Below are 21,191 nucleotides of genomic sequence, written 5' to 3'. Positions count from 1 at the left end.
TGGCCTATGTTTTTATAACCAAACCCTACAGGAAAAAGAGAGGGCACCTGCGTTAACTAATGTGTCATTTCAGCAAGCATCTCAGCAGCTAGTGGCAACCAACATCCCTGGAATGATTAATAGTAGCAATGCAAAATTGAAAAAATGCCACTGTGCTAAAATATCCAGTTTATGCACCACAATTATGGTCAATTGGGGGCAAACTAACAGGGTCCGCAACTGATCAAATATTAACTAAAAGTGATAGGCTAGCATATGTTACGGAGAAACCCGGCAGTCTGACCAGTGCACAATGGCATATATACATATAGTGGAAGATTGTATGCCAAAGCAATACCTCACTGGTTATGTTGCATAAAACAAATAAGTGAACGCAAAGAAAAAAGTGAAAAAAGTGTAACCAGTGAGGTTTACATGGAAATGGAATGATTTGCATAGAAATAAATGTAAAATGCATCAGTGAGGCTTACCAAAAAGTCCAACGGCAATAGTCCCTGTTGATATATGAGAGGAGGATGGCAGGACCTGGATTAAGAAGTCCGCATTCACTAACTGTATTGGCGCTCTTTGTATCCACAGCTCGCTAATGCTTCTGATGCCGGCACTGGTCGCGTGTGTGAAGGAGTAGCGGCGCTGGCATGCAGGGAGCCCCGGCCGGTGGCCTACCTGCGGCTGAGCTGACCCCTTGTGGAGGGAGTAACCAACGGTGCATTTTACATTCATTTCCATGCAAACCATTATATTTCCATATAAACCTCACTGGTTACACTTTTTTCACTTTTTTCTTTGCGTTCACTTATTTGTTTTATGAAACATAACCAGTGAGGTATTGCTTTGGCATACAATCTTCCACTATATGTATATATGCAATTGTGCAGTGATGTGTTTGTATGGTACATGGTTGACCAACACGGGTCAGACTCCAGGATTTCTGCATAACATATGCTAGCCTACCACTTTTAGTTAATATTTGATCAGTTGCAGACTCTGTTAGTTTGCCCCCAATTGGCCATAATTGTGGTGTATAAACTGGATATTTTAGCGCAGTGGCATTTTTTTCAATTTTGCATAATCTAACCCTGCTTTATTCTTTTTCACAACTTTCTCCCTGACCTGTCTGGTGTGTTCCTTGGTTTTCCTTGGCCTCTGAGGCCTTCACAGAACAGCCAAATTAAAGCCACAGCCCCACTATCAGTTTTTGGTCAGTATTCGGTCAGTATTTTTCCTCAGGAGTGAGAGCCAAAACCAGGAGTGGGTGATAAATACTTAGTAGGCGCACTTGTTTCTATTATACCTTTTCTCTGATTGTTCCTCACCTGGTTTTGGCTCCCACTCCTGAGGAAAAATACTGAACAAATACTGATAGTGGGGCCGTGGCCATATACTGTTAATAAATAACACACAGATGGACTCAATTTACAAATTATGTGACTTCTGGATGCAATTAGTCACTTGGGATTTAATTTAGAGCTATGTACAGGGGGATGAATACAAATTTATGTCACAATTTTCTGATTTACAGTGGTGGCCAAAAGTATTGGCACCCCTGCAATTCTGTCAGATAATACTCAGTTTCTTCCTGAAAATGATTGCAATCACAAATTCTTTGGTATTATTATCTTCATTTAATCTGCTTGCAAGGAAAAAAACAAAAGAGAATGAAGCAAAAATCAAATCATTGATCATTTCACACAAAACTCCAAAAATGGGCCAGACAAAAGTATTGGCACCCTCAGCCTAATACTTGGTTGCACAACCTTTAGCCAAAATAACTGCGAACAACCGCTTCCGGTAACCATCAATGAGTTTCTTACAATGCTCTGCTGGAAATGTAGACCATTCTTCTTTGGCAAACTGCTCCAGGTCCCTGATATTTGAAGGGTGCCTTCTCCAAACTGCCATTTTGAGATCTCTCCACAGGTGTTCTATGGGATTCAGGTCTGGACTCATTGCTGGCCACCTTAGAAGTCTCCAGTGCTTTCTCTCAAACCATTTTATAGTGCTTTTGGAAGTGTGCTTTGGGTCATTGGCCTGCTGGAAGATCCATGACCTCTGAGGGAGACCCAGCTTTCTCACACTGGGCCCTACATTATGCTGCAAAATTTGTTGGTAGTCTTCAGACTTCATAATGCCATGCACACGGTCAAGCAGTCCAGTGCCAGAGGCAGAAAAGCAACCCCAAAACATCAGGGAACCTCCGCCATGTTTGACTGTAGGGACCGTGTTCTTTTCTCTGAATGCCTCTTTTTTTTCCTGTACACTCTATGTTGATGCTTTTTCCCAAAAAGTTCTACTTTTGTCTCATCTGACCAGAGAACATTCTTCCAAAACGTTTTAGGCTTTCTCAGGTAAGTTTTGGCAAACTCCAGCCTGGCTTTTTTATGTCTCAGGGTAAGAAGTGGGGTCTTCCTGGGTATCCTACCATACAGTCCCTTTTCATTCAGACGCCGACGGATAGTACGGGTTGACACTGTTGTACCCTCGGACTGCAGGGCAGCTTGAACTTGTTTGGATGTTAGTCGAGGTTCTTTATCCACCATGCGCACAATCTTGCGTTGAAATCTCTCGTCAATTTTTCTTTTCCGTCCACATCTAGGGAGGTTAGCCACAGTGCCATGGGCTTTAAACTTCTTGATGACACTGCGCACGGATGACACAGGAACATTCAGGTCTTTGGAGATGGACTTGTAGCCTTGAGATTGCTCATGCTTCCTCACAATTTGGTTTCTCAAGTCCTCAGACAGTTCTTTGGTCTTCTTTCTTTTCTCCATGCTCAATGTGGTACACACAAGGACACAGGACAGAGGTTGAGTCAACTTTAATCCATGTTAACTGGCTGCAAGTGTGATTTAGTTATAGCCAACACCTGTTAGGTGCCACAGGTAAGTTACAAGTGCTGTTAATTACACGAATTAGAGAAGCATCACATGATTTTTCAAACAGTGCCAATACTTTTGTCCACCCTCTTTTTCAGGTTTGGTGTGGAATTATATCCAATTTGGCTTTAGGACAATTCTTTTTGTGTTTTTTCATTGAAGACCGATTAAATGAAGATAATAATACCAAAGAATTTGTGATTGCAATCATTTTCAGGAAGAAACTGAGTATTATCTGACAGAATTGCAGGGGTGCCAATACTTTTGGCAACCACTGTATACCTTTACAATAATTAGAAAACCATGTATCATTTGCTTTAGACTTGACAAATACTTGCTACTTTTGTGTTGGTGTATCACATAAATTCTCAAGAAAAAAACATTTAAGTTTGTGGGCGTAACGTGAAAAAATGTGGAAAACTTTACGAGGTATGAATACTTTTTCAGTGCACTGTAAATTAATCCAGTACAATATATTGGCATCCCATTTTATTCCATCTGTGCCTTGCTTATACCTATACAATTGGCAGGGAAGCAAGAAATTTGGAACTAATGGAAAGGAGTTTTACTTGATGGGCTATGTTTTTATTTTGTAACCATGGAGAAACATAGTTCTGCATAGGAGCTGTACAGCAGGTACGGAAAGTATTCAGACCCCTTTAAATTGTTCACTCTTTGTTTCATTGCAGCCATTTGGCAAATTCTAAAAAGTTCATTTTTTTCTCATTAAAGTACACTCTGCACGCCATCTTGACTGAAAAAAACAGAAATGTAGAAATTTTTGCAAATTTATTAAAAAATAAAAACTGAAATATCACATGGTCATAAGTATTCAGACACTCATATTTAAGTCACATGCTGTCCATTTCCTTGTGACCCTCCTTGAGATGGTTCTACTCCTTCATTGGAGTCCAGCTGTGTTTAATTAAACTGATAGGACTTGATTTGGAAAGGCACACACCTGTTTATATAAGACCTCACAGCTCACAGTGAATGTCAGTGCAAATGAGAATCATGAGCTCAAAGGAACTGCCCAAGGAGCTGAGAGACAGAATTGTGGCAAGGCACAGATCTGGCCAAGGTTACAAAAGAATTTGTACATTACTCAAGGTTCCTAAGAGCACAGTGGCCTCCATAATCCTTAAATGGAAGAAGTTTGGGACCACCAGAAGTCTTCCTAGACATGGCCGTCCAGCCAAACTGATCAATCATGGGAGAAGAGCCTTGGTGAGAGAGGTAAAGAAGAACCCCAAGATCACTGTGGCTGAACTTCATAGATGCAGAAGGCAGATGGGAGAAAGTTCCACAAAGTCAACTATCAGTGCAGCCCTCCACTAGTCAGGTCATTATGGCAGAGTGGCCCGACGGAAGCCTCTCCTCAGTGCAAGACATATGAAAGCCCACATAGAGTTTGCTCAAAAACACATATAGGACTCCTAGACTATGAGAAATATGATTCTCTGGTCTGATGAGATGAAGATAGAACTTTTTTGTGATAATTCTATGCGGTATGTGTGGAGAAAACCAGGCACTGCTTATCACCTGCCCAATACAATCCCAACAGTGAAACATGGTGGTGGCAGCATCATGCTATGGGTGTGTTTTTCAGCTGCAGGGACAGAACGACTGGTTGCAATTGAAGGAAACATGAATGCGGCCAAGTACAGAGATATCCTGGATTAAAACCTCTTCCAGAGTGCTCTGGACCTAAGACTTGGCCGAAGGTTCACCTTCCAACAAGACAATGACCCTAAGCACACAGCTATAATAACAAAGGAGTGGCTTCAGAACAACTCTGACCATTCTTGATTGGCCCAGCCAGAGCCCTGACCTAAACCCAATCGAGCATCTCTGGAGAGACCTGAAAATGGCTGTCCACCAACGTTCACCATCCAACCTGACGGAACTGGAGAGGATCTGCAAGGAAGAATGGCAGAGGATCCCCAAATCCAGGTTGTTGCATCATTCCTAAGAAGACTCATGGCTGTACTAGCTCAAAAGGGTGCTTCTACTCAATACTGAGCAAAGGGTCTGAATACGTATGACCATGTGATATTTCAGTTTTTCTTTTTTAATAAATTTGCAAAAATGTTTACATTTCTGTTTTTTGTTCAGTCAAGATGGAGTGCAGCGTGTACTTTAATGAGAAAAATATGAACATGAACTTCTTTCAATTTACCAAATGGCTGCAATGAAACAAATAGTGAAAAATTTAAAGGGGTCTGAATACTTTCCGTACCCACTGTATATGCAAAATGATAGGATTTTTTAAAATAAAGACTCAATGAGCACTATGCACTGAACAGCCAAGAAACATCTGCACTGCTTCTGCAGGACCTTATGGCAGGCATAGCAGACCTGCTGGTCTTAGCAGACCAAGATCAATTCTGCAAGTAGTATGTAACAACAGGGTACAGCTAACACCTCTAGCTGGGGAACCCACTATAGTGGAAAAATTGAACAGTAAAGAAAATAAAAAATGTTCCCAGAGATCTTATATGAAAAAATATACAAATATAAAACATTCGTCATGAGAAATAAAAAGTTCCCACCACAAAAAAGAAAAAAAAAATCGGGTTATTTTCATACAAAATACGCTCTATTACATATAATGAAAAACCCCAAATCCTAGAGATATTATATATACAGTGGTGTGAAAAAGTGTTTGCCCCCTTCCTGATTTTTTATTCTTTTGCATGTTTGTCACACTTAAATGTCTAACATCACAAAACAAATGTAAATATTAGACAAAGATAACACAAGTAAGCACAAAATGCAGTTTTTAAATGAAGGTCTTTATTATTAAGAGAAAAATGAATTCAAACCTCAGGATCCTGTGTGAAAAAGTGATTGCCCCCCTTCCTCCCTAAACATAAACCATAGTTAATTTATCACATTTTTGGGAAGCTGAGTTCAATTTCCCTAGCCACACACAGGCCTGATTACTGTCACACCTGTTCTCAATCAAGAAATCACTTAAATAGGACGGAGGCACACGCCTCTCTTAAGACGGGTATGATCCATTAAGACATGTGTGCCTGTTAATGAATCAAGCATGTTTCACTCCAACACACCCTCTCATCAAGACCGGCGTGAACAACAAGAGTTAGAGTTAGTGTTGAGCGAGCATGCTCGATACTGCTCGGTACTCGCCCGAGCATCTCACTACTCGGGATGTTCGGCGTGCACCGAGCATTTTCGGGTTACTCGGGCTGGAGCTCGGGTCTCTGCCCTGCATGTTTGGTGCTCTTTACAGAGCCAATGAGCATGCAGGGATTGCCAGCCAGTCACTGTAATGCCGCAGCCATGTTGGTTGTGGGCATTACAGTGATTGACTGGCCGCACAGTGTCACCTCAAGTATTTAAAACCGGGCGCCTCCATCTTGGACACAGTCGCTCCGGATCAGACAGTGTAGGGAGAGTGCTGCTGAGCTAGGGAGAGATTTATACTGCGAAATAGGTAGTGTAGGGTCTCTAAAGCCTGCAAAATCAAACAAACAGTCCTTCTGAGGACTAATATCCATCCCAGATAGACAAGGACTTGCACGGGGATAGTTGCAAGTCTGCATCTTCTGATGCGGCAAGGATCACTTCTGATGGGCACACTTTTAAGCAGTGACCTGGGTGTCAGAGATGCTTCCAGGGGTCTTCCCCATGCTGTTCCCATGTCTTTTCAGCACTGTATGCATGTGTCACACAGCACATGGCGAGATAAGGTTGTAAAATGTTAAAATGACATTTCCCGGTGAATGCATTTGTCAAGGTTGAAAGCAATACAAAAGTGCAAAAACGCATAAAAAAATGCTACTTGTGAATATAGCCCAAGGTGTGGAGGAGTATTTTTGTTTTTGGTTATTTATTTTACCTTATACACAAGTCTTTACCCTGGAAAGGATGTTCCTTAACATATTTCACAGGAAAACAGTTTGTTTCATTTTTAAACATTTTATTGTGAGCCCGTAAAGTGGCTTAATACCTCTGACCACGTTGTTGACAGCAGTGACCTGGGGGTCAGAAATGCTTCCTGCTGTTCCCATGTGATTTGAGCACTGTCACTATCGTTTTGGGCACTTTTTAGGCTTTCTACAGACTGCCGGGGGTGCCGCCACAAAAATGCTCGGGTCTCCCATAGACTAACATTGGGCTCGTTGCTCGGGTCGAGCACCCGAGTATCACGGTGAGCTCGGCCTGAGCTTCGAGCACCTGAGAATTTTAGTGCTCGCTCAACACTAGTTAGAGTACATCCTGATTGGGTACACCTTGTCGTGGTGGGATGGCTTTTATGCCCTTTTGATAAAAATAGTGTCAACTAAGTACCCTATATTATTTACATGTACTATTACTATTTATTTACTTACTACAGGGTATTTGCTCATTTTTAGGATTTATCTGATTTGTGTGTCTATTAGCGATGTGCAAAACTGTTGATATTTGAAATTCATCAGGTTGCTTGAATTTGGCCAGTAAATTTGATTTGCATCAAATTAATTCTAAGCGAATCTAGTGTGCGTTCTTACGCTCTCAGATCTGGGAATATAAACATATACTACTTTGCTCTGACCTGTCGGGCTGACGCAATCCACATCTGGTCCTCTAGTAGCTCCCTCCAGCTCTGGACTCTTTTGGCCTCCCGCCTCTTCCTTCACTCTGCGCTGGGACTTCCTGTGTGATGTTACACCTTGTGATGATGTGAAGTTAGAACGTAGCAATATACATCACCTGAAATACTGACATGCACGTCGTCATGTTTTCCTGTCGGGACATCACAATATGTGTCTCCAGAGGCTTTTTCAGTTCAAGAAGTGACAGTGCAAAGTGTAGGCAGATGCAGAAGAGGATGCTCCCTGTCATGAAGCCTGGAAGAGACCAGAGCTGGAGGGAGCCAGTGGAGGACCAGTGGAGGAGTTGGAGATGCAGAGTCAGAACAGGAGAGCGGCAGGATGAGTGTACTATTTTTTTTAAACCTCAACCCGTTAATATTTTGCTGGATTTGCATGGGGCAAATACCCCACAAATTCAGATTTGGTTGAATCCAATTTTTTTTCAAAATTTAAAGTGAAATCAATTCACATAGAAGCTATTTGCTCATCTTTGTTGCCCACCTTTAGAACTTACAATGTACAATAAATAAAGGAAAATATGAGAGATGGAGAACATTTTATTTAACTGAAGGTGTTATTTACCCAGACCACAAAAATGTATAGATAATGGAACATGTTCAAATAATATAGGTATTGGGTACACCTCCTTGTCAATGAATCTCTAGATTGATAGTAGCGTACGGTATATTGTAATCACCGACCAGGAATCATGCCAGACAATATTACATTCTGAGATGCCTGAAGAGACAGATCTTTCATACACAGGATTACAGTGAATAGAAGAGATTCTTGTACTAGTATTGACTGTTCTTTCATTAATCTTATGATTAATGTGTAATTTTTTTGTAAAATAAAAATTAAGACAATACATATAGTTCATTCAGAATTCTGCTAAATTCATTGATTTTTCTTTTTTTTTGTAGATATTAAAGAACAGATTGTTTCAACTTCTTTGCACCTGTCACCATGGTTCGCATCTTAAGAAAACTTACTTTCATCACTATAACTATCTGCATTTCGTGTTTTCTTTATGTTTGTCTTTTTCGACATCCAAAAACGTTTGACAAAACTTTGGAAGATCAGTATCTATTGACCATGATTAGGGAATATGCAAAAGTTAATATTTCATTGCCTGAAGAAAGCAGCTCAAAATATGTCACAAAACAGAGTACTCACTTACTAAGTCCTAGCTGGAGATCCATATACCATAAAACGAAACTGTGGGAAAAACAGATGACTTTCCGTGACCTTCCCCGGGAACTACAGAAACAGATGATACATTTTAAAATTAAGAATAAATACAAAGTTAAATATGAGGGCAAAATTAACCAGCAGCACAATCCACGTGACCTTCTGTGCCAGATTAAGCTCAAGGTGAACATAACAACATTGAGGAGGTCTGACCTATCTGACAATGCCAATTCCTGGAGTCATTACCTTCCCAACAAAGATATGAATGAGGCGCTAGGAAAACTAAGACGGTGTGCTGTAGTTGCTTCAGCTGGATCTATGATAGGTTCAAAGCTCGGACAGGAAATTGGTGAGTGAAACAGTCCTTTAAATATTCCTCCTGGTTACATAGCTTATAAAACTTAAAAAAAATCCATCTAGCTTAGCCTATTCTCCCAAAAGTCAAAGGAAAGGGAAAAACCCTTGTGAGGCAAGAGACAATTTTTGTAATTTTAGAGAAAAATTGTTTCCCTACAGAAATAAAGGTAAATGTATGACTGTTCATAGTCGGATTTATTAAAAGATGTGCAACTGTATTTATCTCCACTTTTGTTGGAGCAAAATAAGCCATCAATATGCTCTTATGACTTTATTAGACTGGAGGATTTCTTTCAAGTAGCTCATCTGTAAATTTATTTTACAAAGCTAAACTAGTGGATGCAATTGCACAAAACTGATTGCAGGTTTTTTTTTTACACATTAGAGGCTTGGAATAAAAAATGTGGTGTGTTGAAAGTTAGCAAAACTGAACAAGAGGCATTGTAAGATTTTCATTAGAAGTGTTTGGAATTTTTGGGGTTTCTAGGTTATAAGTAGTGTTGAGCGATACCTTCCGATATCAGGAAATATCGTATCGGATTGGATCGGACCGATACTCAAAAAGTATCGGATATCACCGATTCCGATACCGGAAACCAATGCAAGTCAATGGGACACTAATATCGGAATGAAAATAAACCCTTTCTTTCCTTGTAGGTTAATTCTACATGAAGTAAAACAACTAAGAATAATGTAGAATGTATTATGCGAAAAGCCGGCAATTCAGCAGCGGCATACACCGGTACCCGACAATTTATAACAGAAAGAATAGAGCTTCACACATAGATTAGATAGATAGAAACATGTCAGTCACATATATATGAAGTACAGTGACAGTGTTTCTTACTGTACTTGTTATTTAGTGTAAAGGATTTATTTAAAAAAATAATAGTGTTTTCATGCACCGTCTCTTTAAAAAAGCCGGCCGGCAATTCAGCAGCGGTACCTGACAATTTATAACAGACAGAATAGAGCTTCACACATAGATTAGATACATAGAAACATGTCAGTCACACATATAAGAAGCACAGTGACAGTGTTGGTTACTGTACTTGTCATTTAGTGTAAAGGATTTCTTTAAAAAAATAATAGTGTTTTCGTGCACCGTCTCTTTAAAAAAGCTGGCCGGCAATTCAGCAGGTGTACCCGACAATTTAGAATAGAAGGAATAGAGAATCATACATAGATTAGATAGAAACATGTCAGTCACATATATATGAAGTACAGTGACAGTGTTGATTACTGTACTTGTCATTTAGTGTTAAAATAAAGGATTTATTTAAAAAAAAAATTGGCGTGGGGTTCCCCTTAATTTTAGTCTCTAGCGGAGGTTAAGCAGACAGCTGGGGCTGATGTTTGAAGCCTGGGAAGGGGGTAATACCCACGGAGCTTCCCAGGCTACTAATATCAGCCCCCAGCTGAATACATAGCCTTTACTAGCTATTAAAATGGGGGACCCCCCAAAAAAAATGACGTGGGGTCCCCCCTAATTTAATAGCTAGCAAAGGCTAGGCAGACAGCTGGGGGCTGATATTAATAGCCCAGGAAGGGAGCCATGAATATTGGCCCCCTCCCAGGCTAGAAACACCAGCCGTCAGCCGCCCCAGAAATGGCGCATCCATAGGATGCGCCAATTCTGGCACTTAGCCTCGCTCTTCCCACTGCCCTGTAGCGGTGGCAGTGGGGTAATAGGGCTGGGGTTGATGTCAGCTTATAATGCCAGCTGACATCAAGCCCAGGTTGGTAATGGAGAGGCGTCTATAAGACACCCCCATTACTAACCCCATAGTCAAAGTTAAAAAAAAACACAAACACCCAGAATAAAGTCCTTTAATTGAAATAAACACACAATTCTTTATTGTTCTAAATTAAACCATACTTACCGTCACGCCCATTCCAGCTGAAGCCAACGATCTCCTGCAATAAAAGAAAAATAATAAACCAACATCATCCTTACCTTTCCATGGTTCCCATGATGGCTCCAGCTCTGCTACATCGAGATGACAGGTTGGACCGCAGCAGAACGCTGCCATCCAGCCTGTCATCCCGCGGACACTGAGAAGCGCAGGCATGCTTGCGCTCCTCAGTGTCTCTCTGTGACGGCATCCAGATGAGCCGACAATGAACTCGGCTCACCTCATGCACGTCACTGACAGCGTGGGAGAATTCTCCTGCACTCAGCGCTTCAGCGTGAGAATTTTCCCACGCTGTCAGTGACGTGCATGAGGTGAGGTCATGTCCAATGAACTCAGCTCACCTCATGCACGTCACTGACAGCGTGGGAGAATTATCACGCTGAAGCGCTGAGTGCAGGAGAATTTTCCCACGCTGTCAGTGACGTGCATGAGGTGAGCTGAGTTCATTGGACATGACCTCGGCTCATCTGGATGCCGTTACAGAGAGACACTGTGGAGCGCAAGCATGCCTGCGCTTCTCAGTGTCCGCGGGATGACAGGCTGGATGGCAGCATTCTGCTGCGGTCCAACCTGTCATCTCGATGTAGCAGAGCTGAAGCTGTCGTGGGATCCATGGGAAGGTAAGGATGATGTTGGTTTATTATTTTTCTTTTATTGCAGGAGATCGTTGGCTTCAGCTGGAATGGGCGTGATGGTAAGTATAGTTTAATGTAGAACAATAAAGAATTGTGTCTTTATTTCAATTAAAGGACTTTATTCTGGGTGTTGTGTTTTATTTAAATACTTTACTAGAAATTCATGGTGGTCATGTCTAATATTGGCGTGACCCCATGAATTTCGGGCTTAGGGCCAGCTGATAATGCCAAGCTGGCCTTAACCCCTTTATTACCCAGTGAGCCACCGCACCAGGGCCCTGGATGAGTTGGGTACAGCGCCAGAAGATGGCGCTTCTATGAACGCGCCATTTTCCGGGGCAGCTGCGGACTGCAATTTGCAGCGGATGGGGCCCAGAAAGCTTGGGTCTCCCTGCGCTGCAGATTCCATCCCCCAGCTGCCTAGTTGTACCTGGCTGGACACAAAAATAGGGCGAAGCTCCACGTATTTTTTTTTTAATTATTTCATGAAATTCATGAAATAATTAAGAAAAAAAGGGCTTCCCTATATTGTTGTGTCCGGCCAGGTACAAATAGGCAGCTGGTGGTTGGGGGCAGCCCGTTCCTGCCTGCTGTACCTGGCTGGACCCAAATATAGTGCGAAGCTCCACGTCAATTTTTTTTAAATTATTTCATGAATCTCCTGAAATAATTAAAAAAAAATTGACGTGGGGCTTCGCACTATATTTGTGTCCAGCCAGGTACAGTAGGCAGGAACGGGCTGCCCCCAACCACCAGCTGCCTCTTTGTGCCTGGCCGGACACAACAATATTTTTTTATTATTTCATGAATTTCATGAAATAATTAAAAAAAAAAATACGTGGGGCTTCTCCCTATTTTTGTGTCCAGCCAGGTACAACTAGGCAGCTGGGGGATGGAATTTGCAGCGCAGGGAGACCCAAGTTTTCTGCCCCCCCCCCCCCCCCGCTGCAAATTGCAGTCCGCAGCCACCCCGGAAAATGGCGCATTCATAGAAGCTGGATGCTGTACCTGGCTGGCATACAAAAATATGGCAAAGCCCACGTCAAAATTTTTGGGAAAAATTAATTAAAAAATAAATAATAATTTAGGGACTGCATCTTTATTAACTCCTCAAATGTCATTTAGTGTTAAAATAAAGGATTTATTTAAAAAAAAAAATTGGCGTGGGGATCCCACATAATTTTAGTCTCTAGCGGAGGTTAAGCAGACGGCTGGGGCAGATGTTTGAAGCCTGGGAAGGGGGTAATACCCACGGAGCTTCCCAGACTACTAATATCAGCCCCCAGCTGAATACCTAGCCTTTACTAGCTATTAAAATGGGGGACCCCCCCAAAAAAATGACGTGGGGTCCCCCCTATTTCAATAGCTAGCAAAGGCTAGGCAGACAGCTGGGGGCTGATATTAATAGCCCAGGAAGGGTGCCATGAATATTGGCCCCCTCCCAGGCTAGAAACACCAGCCGTCAGCCACCCCAGAAATGGCGCATCCATAGGATGCGCCAACTCTGGCACTTAGCCTCGCTCTTCCACGCTGCCCTGGTGCGGTGGCAGGGGGCAATAGGGCTGGGGTTCATGTCAGCGCCAGCTGCCATGAAGCCCAGGTTAATAATGATGGGCGTCTATAAGACACCCCCATTACTAACCTACAAAGTGTTAAAAAAAAAAAAACACACTACACCCAGAAAAAAATAATTTATTTGAAATAAAACACACAATTTTATTTAATTCTTAGTTTACTAAAAAAAAATAGTTACCTGTCCACGTTCTTGCGCTGATCTCCCATGCACAGCTGTCACATCTAGAGATGGTGACAGCTGTGCATGGCTGCTGTAAGCTCACGCTGCCGGGAACACGTCCGCTCCCGGCAGCGGGAGCCACTGACTGAGGTCACCGGAGTGCATTCAGGCAGCGCAGCTCCGGAGACCTCCTTTACGGCAGTGCTGTACCGTGGGAATTTCTCACGATACAGCAGGGCCGTAAAGCAGCTAACCGGAGCAGCGCTGACTGAACTCCGGCGAACCCGCTTATGCAATGACGGGGCTGCTTTACGGCCCCGTCATTCTAGCGGCGGCAGCGGTTCAGAGCGGTCACATTCTATGTGGCTGCTCTGAACTGGAGATCTTCGTGGGACACTCGTGGACTACTACGGAGGGGTAAGGATAAGGTTGTGGTTTATTATTTTATATTTTATTACAGGAGATCGATGACTTCGGGGAATTAGGTGTCTAGGTGAGTATAGGTGTAGTTTTTTATTTTTTACTTTATTTTAGGTGGTGATCGGCGGGGACAGTTAATGTATAAACTAATTTATTGTAGGCAACCACTGACCACCAATGACATGTATTTAAAATTTATTGGGGACACAGTAGGGCAATTTAAATAGCAGGATCAGGCTGATGGGAACTACTGCTCCCATCGAGCTGATCCTGCTGGCACGAGTGGACGGGGGACAGACATAGGCCGATGGGAGTAGTAGTGTCACATCGGCCTATGTCTGCCTGCACGCACACACCCGTAGACATCGCACAGACACCGCACACACCCCCAGACATCGCACAGACACCGCACACACCCGCAGACATCGCACAGACACCGCACACACTCGCAGACATCGCACAGACAGCGCACACACCCGCACAGACACCCGCACATACCAATCATGACGGGCTGATGGTCTGGGAGGTGAGGCTGACCTGTGCGGCCGTGGGAAAGTTCATGTGAGTTCATGCAATGCAGTCAAGCATGAACTCACATGTACCCTCTGAGGGCACCGCGGCGACTTCAAATGAACAGCTGATCGGCATCACCTGATACCTCAGCTGTTCATTTGAAATAACCGGCGGGAAAGCGCAGCACAGAACGGGAAAGCCGGCGGTGAAGTCTTTTCACTGCCGGCTTCCCCGCCCGGGTCCTTCGCTCCCCGCTCCTTGGTGCTGCGCTCCCCGCCCGGTCCTAACTTACGATCGGGATGGGAGGTGGCGAGGGGAGCGGAGGATCGGGGTGGGAGGCTGCGGGGAAGAAGTATGGGGCTGTGTGATTGTTTAAAAGCTGGCGGCTTTTTCCCGCGCGCCGGCTTTTAAACAATCAGGAGAATTCTCTCACGCTGGGATGGCATTCTGATGACAGGCTGGATCGCAGCTGAGCGCTGCCATCCTGCTTGTCATCCTTCAGAGACACTGCAGAGCGCAGGCATTATGGGAACTTCCGATTCCGGTATTCGATATTGTAAAAGTATCGGAATTAAGTATCGGAATTCCGATACCGCGAATATCGGCCGATACCCGATATTTCAGTATCAGAATGCTCAACACTAGTTATAAGGAAAAACAAATCAATTCAAGACAACTCACATTTACCTCGATTCACCAGAATGTTTTGCAATTTGCTTCTAGTTGATTGCAGTGAAATGGCCCCATTTTGTTGAACCATGAAGGGCCAGAATATGATTTAAAATATCTTATACTCCTCTTTGTTGGTCCTCCTGATAACTGTCGTGCTGCTGCTGTTTTTCAAATGGCTCTTCTCTTATTTTCTGGCTTATATCTTCTGTCTCACTTCCAGTCAGGTCTTTTATTCACTAGGCTCCACGTGACATGTTCTTGATGTGCCTTGCGCCTAAACTGTCACGTTAGGCAAACTGCACGTCATTGATGTGCATCATGCTGCATACGGTCAAGTGGGGTCTATTGAATGGAAGGCCCAGCTGGACAAAAGATAGAAGAGCTAATCAAAGGAATGGCAGAAGCGGGACAGGTATGAAAAGGGCCCAAGAGAGGTGAATAGAAATTTTTTTCACTCCTTCCCAACTGATTCAATTTTTATCCAATTTAATCAATGCAAATTGAATTTCCTCCCTAAATTGAGCCAATCTTCCAGAATTGAAATTCGGCAGATTGTCTCCACTCTTCTAGCTTGTCTCAAGACATGATATGAAGTTCCTAATTTACATCATAGGATACTCATAAAAAATATTCTTGGGGCCAACACCTATGGATAATTAAACATTTACAATAGATCGTTGAGCGCAGAGTAGAGTCTACAGCTTCTGTGATTTTTCTTTTGTCACTCACAGTATTGATGTACGCGGTGTGGGTATATAGTCTCAATGTAGAAAAGCCTATCAATTCTCTTAACTTGAAATTGACAGATGGTGACCCTGTTCAAGCACAGAATAAAATGTATTGTAAATTTACACTACAAGATGTGTTTTTGAATTTACAGATTCCCATGATGCTGTTCTGAGATTTAATGCTGCACCTACAAAAGGGTTTGAGACTGATGTGGGATCAAAAACTACATTCCGACTAATAAACTCACAGGTAAATTTAAAGAAATTGTCAAGAACAAAGCTCTCAAACAGCCTGCAAATAACAGCATACTAAAAGACTTCATGACTCCACAAATTAAGTAGCAGACAGAACTGTACTTACGGGCTCCACCATGCATTCCAGTGCTCTATAAGTGTTCCAGGTTTTTTGTTGCAGTCATATAGCATTATTCAACTTTCCCGCATGCACCCAAAACCCCTCCAATAGGCACCAGATGCTTTGCCAACTCACATATTATTTGTGTAGGAGTTGATCTGTAATATTCTACAGAGGCTACTAAACAGTGTGATGGATGTAAACTGTTTACATCTGGTCACTGCAGGTGCTGGTAACAGCTGATAAGTTGGGGTGCAGTGACCGACCCCAAGTGACCTGACATTGAAGACCTATCTAGAGATGACACCCATGGAAAGTCCTTTAAAGAATGACACTTGAACAGTGTGTCATGGTAAGATTGGAGTGCATTGGAGTGGCCTTTAAGATGTTTGGTGTTACGCTCATGCCCGGACTGACTGGCGTGAGCATGGTTAGTGATCCCACTGGACCATGAACCGAGGAATGCCTGGAGGGGCGTGACTAAGTATCAACTCGGTCCGACCAAGGTCGCATGGCGGCTCAGTCGACTTCGTGAACCAGGAAAGAACTGAGCAGAGGGAACAGGTGCTACTCCAGGTCAGATCCCGGTCACAGCTGTTGACCCACACTGGGGAATGCAGGAACAGGCAGGTTAGGCTGGCATACTGACAGGTGGGTACTGGCAGGCACGGCTGGTATGCAGACAGGTGACTGGCAGGCACGGCTGGTATGCAGACAAGTGGGTACTGGCAGGTAGGAACGCAGGCCGGATAAGGACCAGTACAGACTGGGATACAGGAACGGAGCCGCAGATGTGGCAGACAAGCAGAGGAGAGCAAAACCCGCAGGTGCGGTAGACGAGCAGAGCAGAGCAAAACCTGCAGGAGTGGTAGACGAGCAGAGCAAACCCGCAGGTGCGGTAGACGAGCAGAGCAGAGCAAAACCCGCAGGTGCGGTAGACGAGCAGAGCAGAGCAAAACCCGCAGGTGCGGTAGACGAGCAGAGCAGAGCAAAACCCGCAGGTGCGGTAGACGAGCAGAGCAGAGCAAAACCCGCAGGTGCGTAGACAAGCAGAGCAGAGCAAAACCCGCAGGTGCGGTAGACAAGCAGAGCAGAGCAAAACCCGCAGGTGCGGTAGACAAGCAGAGCAGAGCAAAACCCGCAGGTGCGGTAGACAAGCAGAGCAGAGCAAAACCCGCAGGTGTGGTAAACAACCAGAGCAGAGCAAAACCCGCAGATGCGGTAGACAGGCAGAGCAGAGCAAAACCCTCAGGTGCAGTAGACAGGCAGAGAAGAACAAAACCCGCAGGTGCGGTAGACAAGCAGAGCAGAGCAAAACCCGCAGGTGCGGTAGACAAGCAGAGCAGAGCAAAACCCTCAGGTGCGGTAGACAAGTGGAGCAGATACACACAAGGTACTTACAATGAAGTAGCGAGTGGACACTAAACTCACAAACAGAAGTACAGAGACAGCGAGTTGGAGTTAGGTGCAAGTTCAGACACTGCAGGAAAAGGGAAGATATGAACATAGAGACAAACAAGTAACGGGCTAGGACACTGTTCAGACAGGAACTGAACCAGAAACAAAATACAGGAACGAGCCTGGGAACTCAGCCCCCAGGGTGGCGGAAACAGTCTAGAAGTCACAGATACAGGCAACGGGCCTGGGTATACAGCCCCGAGGGTGGCGGAACAGACTAAATACAGGACAGGACCTGGCAACTCAGTTGCATAGAACACACTGAAAGAAAGTGTTGCTCAGGCACCTCCTACTGGGTGGAGGGGGTTTAAGTTTCCAGTGACTCACAACAATAGGCTGGGGACGCATTAGGAGTGCGCACACAGTAACTATAAGAATCAGGCAGTAACCGCGCCGCCGCCCTAAGCAATCAGACAAGAGACATGCACACAGCAGGTACTGAAACAAAGTGTGCAGCCTGGACTGATAGGTAAGATGGCGGTCTTGCATGGTAGGAGGTGGTAAGCCATGCGAGCACGCCCACAGGGATGTTACATTTGGTTTATATAAAGGTATGGTTAGGGGGTGGTACCTGCACTATACCTCTTCAGGCAAACCAGGCACAGGGAAAGTCGAGAACAAAAATGTAAAATTTCAATATATGTCTGGTGCTGCAGTCACGGACTGGATAAATTAAGATGAAGAAACATAAAAAGCAGGAAATAGACACTGTAAAATGTCAGTTTATAAATTATTGATTGCTTACTATTAATAAGGTACTTGAGTTTAAAAAGAGGGATTTTCATGGAGACCCCTAATGTTCCTCTTGGTAGTTGAGGGCCCAGAGTATGTTCCGTGGGTGTCCTCCCTATAATGCTGCCCTTTACTGACTCACTACATACACACACTTAGGGGATTCTTACCCCTGTGGTAAGAGAGAAGGGGAGCAGTACCAGGGCTGACGGCAGCCTGCGCTTCAAGAAAAAGCGTGAGAGTTAGTGCCACAGATGAAAGTGCTGCACATTAGCAGAGCACAGCAGCTGATTGTGATCTGTAATAGTCTACTTGTACTGGACTCTACCCAGAAAACTCTTCTACCTGTCCAGCCAGGTGGTTGAACAGTACAGGTGATTGGTTGAGCAGGTAACAGAATATGAAAGCTGGGTAGAGTAGACAAGCCTGTCTATCCTAACCATAGCTCATCACTTCCCTTGTTGTGGTAATCTCCTTTAAACTAAAATTAACTCTCCCTGATGTCCTTTCTGAAAAGATAGCAAATTTGCTTAAAGGGAATATGTCACCATCTGGGACGTTTCAGACCGCTAATATGAACATACAGGTTATAGAAATGTGAATCTATACTTATATGTATGGCCCATATTAGCGTGCAGTTCCCGGACAGATCCCGCTCCTGCGCTGTTTCCCCTGTACGGACAGCGTTCTTCTTCCTGCCGTCCGTATAGCCTAGGGGAGCAGAGAACTTGTGCGCAGGCACCGGTGAGTCACTCTTCCTTCCCAGCGCCTGCGCACAAGTTCCTTGCTCCCCTAGGCTATACAGACGGCAGGAAGAAGAGCGCCGTCCGTATAGGGGAAACAGCACAAGCACGGGATCCGGCCGGGAACTGTACATCACTGGGTCCTGTGACGTGCAGGGGAGGTGGGGTGATTATGAAAATGGGGCTAGTAGGCGGGGATTTCTTGGCGTCCCCCGGACGCCAAGCTTAGCAGAAATAATTTAATAAAAAGCTATTACACAGAAATCAGACTGCTAATATGGGCCATTCAGGTAAGTATAGATTCACATTTCTATCACCTGTATGCCCATATTAGTGGTCTGAAAAGTCCCAGGGGGGTGACAGATTCCCTTTAATGGTTACTCCCTCTGAAGAGGTACAGTGTTTGGTGGTTACTCTCACACCTAGTGGGAACAGTGCTTCCACTAGCAAAAAAGGACGGCAATATAATTGCAGCAAGTTTTACATCATTTAATTGAGACTTAGTGGCTAAGCTGCACCTTAAAATGGTCTAGACCCTTAACTACTTGATACTGTTGTTTTAAGGAGCGCAGGGCTGGGAAAAGGTATTTTAAGCCCTAGGCAGATGACGCCAGTGATGCGTCCCCAGCAAAGGAGCGGGTGAGAGAGTAAGGTAATAAGATCCCTAACACCCACCCCACCTTGTCCAGCTAGATCAGGAACAGGCTCTGATGACCACTTCCACTAGAATTGTTACCTCTTTCACAAAAAATACCAGTAAAAGTAAAAAAGTGGTGCGGCTTAACAGGGAGTGTAATTTCACAGATAGACATAGATATCATTCATTCTTTGTGGTCCTTTGACACGATATCAGAGACAAATAGTGATATTCATCCCTGACATCCTATATTTTAAGTGTCAACCACAAGGATTGTCATGGAAACCAATAGAGCTTAACTATAACAAAGCCCTTTGGTTTATGATATACCCCCACAGCCCCCAAGACAGTATGATGCTCCAACCTCTGACTCCCAGGCCAAATAATATAAGAGAAATAATAAAAGAAGGTTATACTCACCTAATCCTGGCTTCTCATCCATAGCAGCCTTCATCTCCTGTCTTATTCTGTGTAACAGTGGGTATAATGTCATAACGTCACCTGATGTCTCTTGCGTGGTGCCAGGCCTCCAACAGACCAAAGGCTGGAAATAACTATAGACCTTCTGTAATAGCTAGCTGAGCAAGGAGTTGATTAATGCTTCTTGGCTCCTTTCTCAGTGATCACATTTTCAATTGTATTCACGCCTTAAAGAATGCAAGTACAATTGAATGCTGGGAGGGAACAACAGCCAGGATGCAGGTGACGCGCCCCCTGGGCCAGTGTTGTTTGGGGGGGATACCCGGAGCCGGATCAGATGGGGGTTGTAGTCTCCGAGTGGCTGTGACCCGGTCCGTGCCCAGGGTGTCAAGCTCAGTGTGTGGCAGTCCTTACTGATGTTACTAAAGTTCTTTATGTCGACTACGCCACCCGTTGAATTGCGGTCACTACGGCCGCCGCTGCAGCAGGGTCCGCTGAGGCTGATGGTGTTTGTGCAGCTTAGGTGGTATAACCCCCCAACGGGAAGGGTATAGCCTCAGGGGGTCAGGTGCAGAGGATGGTGGTTGTGGAAGTGCAGGGAAGATGGTAATGAGAGTCAGAGTCGGGTTGTGCAGTTCAGGGTTCTTTACTTACTGCTGTTCTTGTACCGGTCACTCCGGCCTTGAGTGACCACCCGAGCCGTGCTGCGTCCACCAGGTCCTGGACTCGGCCAACCCCCAAGTAGTTCTGGAGCGTGGTTCTGAGCTCCCTTTCTGTCCTGTCCTCGTCTCTGGCCTTCCCCACCAGGGATCCACCTATGTCCGGCTCCCTCGGGCCTCTGGGTTCCCTGACCCTATTCGTGGTCTGCCTTCCGGGTGGATTTAGTGGGTGATCGTGGCAGATCCTGCCCACGACCTCCGGTTCCTGGCTAAGGTGTGCTGTAGCCTCTGCCAGCTTGGGATCCGGTACCCTGTTGCCAACTCTTCACCCTTTGATTTAGTTTGGGCTCTCAGAGTTCCTTCTTTCTCCCCCTCTGGGTCTTTCTTTCTCCTCTCTCTCTCTCTCTGGGCCTTGGGGCTGCTCTGCTCCTCTGCTCTCTTCCACTGCTCTGCAAAGACTGACGTCTCACTGACTGACCCTGATCTTAGATGGTTCCCACCTTTTATACTCCCTCTATGTGTGAGCTCAGGTGACCAGCACCC

The 21,191-nt window shown here is 44.6% G+C and overlaps 1 protein-coding gene across 2 annotated transcripts in view; it reads left to right on the top strand.

Annotated features, from left to right (window-relative positions):
- Nucleotides 1-21,191, top strand: part of LOC141259038 (beta-galactoside alpha-2,6-sialyltransferase 1-like) — a 120,775-nt gene that overhangs the window by 59,383 nt on the left and 40,201 nt on the right. For both annotated transcript variants that reach the window (XM_073674452.1, XM_073674453.1), the window contains exons 2-3: nucleotides 8,401-9,017; nucleotides 15,797-15,894. In XM_073674452.1, coding sequence (XP_073530553.1) covers nucleotides 8,444-9,017; nucleotides 15,797-15,894 — 672 coding nt within the window. In that variant the 5' untranslated portion in view covers nucleotides 8,401-8,443. The remainder of the gene's footprint in view (nucleotides 1-8,400; nucleotides 9,018-15,796; nucleotides 15,895-21,191) is intronic.

Source organism: Phyllobates terribilis, unplaced genomic scaffold (genome assembly GCF_046119375.1).
Source record: "Phyllobates terribilis strain yellow unplaced genomic scaffold, ASM4611937v1 Scaffold_3__8_contigs__length_932513732, whole genome shotgun sequence".
NCBI classification, from domain to species: domain Eukaryota; kingdom Metazoa; phylum Chordata; class Amphibia; order Anura; family Dendrobatidae; genus Phyllobates; species Phyllobates terribilis.
The sequence above is the reverse complement of the archived record's forward strand: the minus strand, read 5'-3'. Positions and strand labels throughout refer to the sequence as shown.